Source organism: Orycteropus afer, unplaced genomic scaffold (genome assembly GCF_000298275.1).
Source record: "Orycteropus afer afer isolate SDZICR_OR568_19922 unplaced genomic scaffold, OryAfe1.0 scaffold00056, whole genome shotgun sequence".
Classification (NCBI taxonomy): Eukaryota; Metazoa; Chordata; class Mammalia; order Tubulidentata; family Orycteropodidae; genus Orycteropus; species Orycteropus afer.
In genome coordinates this window covers 3,170,017-3,176,016 of record NW_006921643.1, presented here as the reverse complement: position 1 = coordinate 3,176,016, position 6,000 = coordinate 3,170,017, and the positions used below count along the sequence as shown (strand labels likewise).

General features: G+C 39.4%; 1 protein-coding gene across 1 annotated transcript in view; it reads right to left on the bottom strand.

The window, feature by feature from the left end:
- KDM3B (lysine demethylase 3B) overlaps nucleotides 1-6,000 on the bottom strand; it is a 75,842-nt gene that overhangs the window by 25,450 nt on the left and 44,392 nt on the right. The window contains exons 10-11 of the mRNA XM_007938949.2: nucleotides 4,470-4,684; nucleotides 3,118-3,270 (exon numbers count right to left, since the gene is read on the bottom strand). Coding sequence (XP_007937140.1) covers nucleotides 3,118-3,270; nucleotides 4,470-4,684 — 368 coding nt within the window. The remainder of the gene's footprint in view (nucleotides 1-3,117; nucleotides 3,271-4,469; nucleotides 4,685-6,000) is intronic.

Here is a 6,000-nt window from a genome sequence, read left to right as displayed (position 1 = left end):
AAATATATTTATGATATATATATTACCTAATGGATGTCAGACTGTGCTAACCATCTTACTACATATATCATCTCATTTAATCCTCACAACAAATGCAGTGAGCAAAGTACTAATACTATCTTTGTTTTAGAGATAAGGAAATTGAGGTTCTGAGCAGTTATTAAGTAACCAGCCTAAGATACCGTAATTGGTATAATAAGATATGGAAGTAAATTTCAAATCCCTGTACCCTAAGTTCTAAACCACTATGTTATACTGGTTACACTGTCTCTCCAAAGAGGGAAGAATGAGGAAATCAAGGGGCAAGGAGAATTCTTGGCACATAATAAGGTAAAGGAAGAAGCAAGGGAAGTGTCTGGGGCAAAGAAGAAATGAAAAAAATCAAATACTTAATGAAACTAACAGACTCCATGAACAACAGCTTCCATAAGCTTGAGACCAGAACTACACGGTGCCCAGCTACCACTACTGACAGCTTTGATCAGGATCATAATAGAAGGTCCTGCAGAGAGGGGGACAAAACTGTAGAAGAAAATTCAGAATCATAAAAAAGACCAGACTTCTTGTTGTGATAGAAACCAGTGAAACCTCTGAGACTATGGCCCTTAGACACTCTTCAAACCTCGAAGTGAACCAACTCCCAAAGATTACTTTTCAGCCAGATAATAGACATGCCCATAAAGTGACCACCACCACCCATAAGGAACATGCTCCTCAGAACAATCAACCATACCAGACCAAAAGGTCAGCATTTGCCAAAATAAAGTTCAGAAGGCAGGAAGGGGCAAGAAGGATGAGGAAATGGAAATATGGAACCTAGGGAGGAAGTGGGAAGAATGTTTTACATTGAGGGGATTGCAACTAATGTCAGTCACAAAACAAAATATGTATCAATTATTGAATGTGAAAATAAGTGCTCTGTAAACATTCACCTAAACCACAATGAAATATCACTTACCACCCAGTATGATGGCTATAATAAAAAGACAAGACAGTAACAAGTGCTGGTGAGGGTGTGGAAAAATTGGTGGGAATGTAAAATGGTATAGCTGCAGTTTAGTTTAACAAAGAGTTACCACTGCTGATGTTGTTGTGTGCCAACTCATAGCAACCCTGTGACACAGTAGAATTGCCCTATAGGGTTTCCTAGGCTGTAATCTTTACAAGAGCAGACTGCCAGGTCTCTTCTCCCATGAAACTGTTGGTGGGTTCAAACCACCAACTTTTTTGGTTAGCAGTACTTAACCATTGTGCCAGCAGGGTTACCATATGACCTAGCAGTTCCACTCCTAGGTATACGTCTAAGAGAATTAAAAATATAGGTCCACACAAAAACCTGTACATACTTTGTTTTCTTCTTCAAATACCTCTACATAAAAAGTGTTACTGATTTTATAAAACAAAACCAAAAACCTCCCTACATAAATATCAGTGACAGTGTGCATAATAGCCCACAAATGGAAACAACTCAAATATCCATCAATTGATGAACGGATAAAAAAAAAAAATGTGGTAAATTCTATACCCCCTCTGCCAAAACAAAAACAAACATACAAAGAATGGAAAACATGGAATAATGCTTGGCAGTAAAAAGTAATGAAGTAATGATAAGTGCTACAACACGTAGGAAGCTTCACTAACCAACTGAAAAAAGCTACACACAAAAGGTCATATATTATATGATTTCATTTACATGCAAGGTCCAAAACAGGCAAATCCAGAGACAGAAATTAAAATTTAGTGGCTATTAAGGTCTGGAGGAATAAAGAATAGGGAGTAATTGCTAATGGGTATGGGATTTCTTTTGGGTTGATAAATATACTCTGGAATTAGACAGTAATGATTGTTGTACAACCTTGTGAATATACTAAAAATCACTGAATTGTACACTCAAAAAGAGGGAATTCTATGGCATGTGAACTATCTCAATGAGGTTATTATTAAAAACAAAACAAAACAAAAACAAGAGAAGATCAAAAATAACCCTCTTGGCTTGTCTTAGCCTTTGGAATTAGTATTGGCAATTGAAAGGCTTCACAATATGATCAAGTTTGCTGGTCTGATGGAGCCTGATGAGATTCCCTAAGACTATGGCCCCTTCAGGTCTAGAACTGAATTCAGTCCTGTGGCTTCAAGTCAAACAATAGAGAGGCATATAGGGTGATCATTTACATCAGGTAGACATACTCCTCAGAGCGATCAGTCATGGGAGAACAAAAGGACAGTGTTTGCACAGGGAGACAGCTTGAGGGGCAGGAATGCATAGGAAAGAAGGACAAAGGGAAGAGGTAACTATAGGGAAATGGGAAGAGAGCTGTTACTTTGTGGGGAATTGCAGTCAATATCATGAAACAAAATGTATGTGAATTGCTTCACAGAAAATGAATTTGCTTTGCAAATTTTCACCCAATAAAAACCACAATAAAAATGTTAAAAGGAACAAAACAATTAAAAAAAAAAAAAAAAAAAAAAAGAGCAAAGAAGAATGAAGAAAACCAAAGATTCATGGAAACAATTAGTCCAAGTGACTGATATACCATGCGATCCTCAGCCTATATGACTATGAGACCAAAAGAACTAGATGGTGCCCGGCTACCACTTGGAGGGAAATCTATGTAGGAGATCCTGAGTAGAGAGGGAGAACAATGTGGAACAAAACTCAAAATCATTTGAAAAAAAAAAAGGGACCAGGTTTGCTGGTCTGATAGAGCCCGGTGGAACCAAGACTATGGCCTCTAGCTGCCCTTCAGGCCTGGAATTAAACCCACACCTGTGGCTTCCAGCCAAACAAAAGACAGGCATATGAATTGAACATTTACCTGTGGCAGATACACTCCTTGGAGAGAAAAATCATGGGAGAAAGAAGAGCTGTTTATGCACAGGGAGATAGCTGAGGGGGCAGGAGTGCATGGAAGGATGGACACAGGGAAGAGGTAACTCTCAGGAGGAGGTGGGAGGGGAGCTGTTGCATTAGGGTAAATCATAGTCAATGTCATGAGACAAAGTGTATGTGAACTGCTGTATGGATAGTGAATTTGCTTTGTAAACTTTCACCCAAATCACAATTAAAAAAAAAAAGTTTTTAAAAAGAAAAGCTTCACAATACAATTTGCTTACCACTGCGTGGACGACTTTTCCTGAGCCGGTAACAGTCAAGGCAGACCCCAAATCCGCATTTGCGACAAACCCAGTGGATATTAAAGAGAGTTGTTTCACATACATCACACATTTCCCGAACACCACGCACTGCTCGCTTCCATGCCACTTTCTCTGAAAGAGGAAGAAAAATATTGTTGGCATTGACCATGCTGACCAATAGCAAAAGACCCCAGGTTCACTGATCCCTAACTCCTCTCTCTGTCCAGAAACAAAACTCAAAGATCCACGAGGTGTTTCAGTAATTGTACAAGAAACAAATATATAGAATTCTATTTGTAAACAAACTGTGTAAAACTATTTATAATATAATGATATTTCAAGGGCTGTGGTAATACCAGAGTATGATAAACTCATGTCAACATGGAATGAATGCTACATGTTGCCATTTAAGATACTGTAAAATTTTCAGTCTTGGGGAGCTTAAAATAAGATTTGTTTTTCCTTGAAATTTAGGGCATAATTTCATAGCACAATTTTCTTTGGTCTGGAAATAGAGCACAGTATCTCATAGATAGAGAAATATTACACATGTTTGAATAATGTGGATTGTAGGTATGAAACATGGCAAGCAGTAACACTTCATTTGTTTACAGTCCATAAAGCATTGATTATGAATAAAAATTGGTTCAAAGCAAACTGAAATGGAGGCCAACATGCATGTGTAAGGAGGAAGGTCCCTGGGTGAGGCAGACAGTCTGCACTCGGCTAGTAACTCAAAGGTTACTTGTTCAACCTACCTAGCGGCACTGTAGATGATTCAGGCCTGGTGAGCAGCTTCTGTAAAGATTATGGTCTACCTGGCTCTGGAGCCTACCAAGTCTCTCCAAATGAATACATAAAAAAATGCCTCAACACAAATGAAAGGCAATTAGGGAAGGAATTTTGGGGTTTGTAAACTGCCAAAGACTGAAACAATGAGATCGGCTGAACACGGTTAGGGCTTCAGCTACTCAGACTGCTACAAAAGAGAAGTCTTACCAGTTTTGTTGTTGATTTTGTTTTGGCTATTGTTTTATGATTTAGCAGACTTCATGTGTTACAGAGTAGAATTACTGCACAGGGTTTTTCTTGGCTGTAATTTTTACGGAAGCAGATCACTAGTTTCTTTTGTGTTGTTGCTGAGTTACCAACCTTTTGGTTACTAGCTGAGTGCCAACCATTTGTACTTCCCAGGAACTTTTCAGTCTTAATTCATGCATATCAGTTTTAATTCATGCATGGAATATGTAATTCTGTCATTGTTCCCATTAAATGAAAGAAAAAAATTTCCAACTAGGAGTGTGTGGAAGATGAGTAAGAGGGTGCCTTACGGTGTGGTTCCACCATCATCATTGCCTCCTTCTCAGACATCACAAGCTGGCAGAACTGGTCCCCAACATTGGCTAGGATGTACTTTGAGGTCTCTAGGTCTATTCCTTCTGCTAGGGAGGAAGAAGGAATCCACAGGTTCATAGCATCAGGATCACTTTGCTGGGGGCTCAAAAACCCCTCCACGCGGAGTACCCCCTTTCGAGTGAAGATCAACCTGAGATGGGAAGGTCGACAGTCAAATACATGGTAAACAGTAGCAGCCTTGCAAACTAACACACAAGTAAAATCCTAGGATCTAAAAGAAATCAAATGAGACTTAACAGGAAATCAGACTGAGTTGAGAACTTTCACCATATTTGACCAATACAGTATATACTCTCTACACTAATAGGAATGCTTATTAACACTTGTTGTTGTTATGTGCCGTTGAGTTGGCCCCGACTCATAGTGACCCCTCCTTGGATTTCCGAGGTGGTATCACTACGGAAGTAGATTGCCCAACCTTCCTTCCGAGGAGTGGCCGATGGCTTTGAACAGCCAGCATTCTGGTTAGCAGTCAAGTGCCTTAGGCACTACACTACCAGAGCTCCTTATTAATACTTAATAGGTATGAATTCTTTAATAAGCTGTCTCCAGAGTTGCCTATCAGTTTCTCCCTCCACCTGCTCCACCCACATTACTAAACATGACCAAGAAAAATGCTCATTGTAACAATTTAAATTCATGTCCACCTACCAGGTGAATCTTTAATATTGCCTGGCAGTCACAGTCTAGTTTCCAGGTGTACCTACTCTCTTAGATGTCTGTTTCACACCATTTCCTTTCTTTCCAAATACCCAACATTATATCCCCTTTGAAGACCTTGCTTCTTGTTCTCCAGAGAAAATAGGAGCCAAAACAGAGCTTATATAAGCTCCTATCACCACCCCTTCCCTCAATTGGGCCCACTTGCTCCATTTCAGCTCCTCTTACTATGAATGAACTAGTCCCAGAGAACAATTTCTCCACCTATGCTCTATGTCTTACCTCTTTCACGACTCAAAACATCCCTCTGCTACTTTTGCTTTTCTACACTATCAATTTTCCCATCTACTGAATCACTCTCATCAGCATTTAAATGTTGTAATTTCTACCGGAAAAGTCCTCTCAACCCCACACCCTCCTCTATCTATGTGTTCATTACAGCAAAGTTCCTTGAAAGAGTTGTCTATATTCGTTATCAGTTTCTTTCCCTTTTACGTTCTCTTAATCCACTCCACTCAGCTATCCCCCCACCAATCTATCAAAACAGTCATTCTGCCTTGTTGAACCCAATGGTCACTTCCAATCTTTATCTTACATGATGCATCAGCAGCAGCATTTGATATAGTTCATTATTGCTTTCTGGTAATACTTTCTTCAATTGGCTTTCAAAATACCTCACTCTCTTGGTTTTCTTACTACCTCACTGGATGTTCTTTCTCAGTTTCCTTTACTAGTTCTTCTTCATCTTTCCCATCTTTTGAAGAGCTCCAGAACTCAGTCCACAGA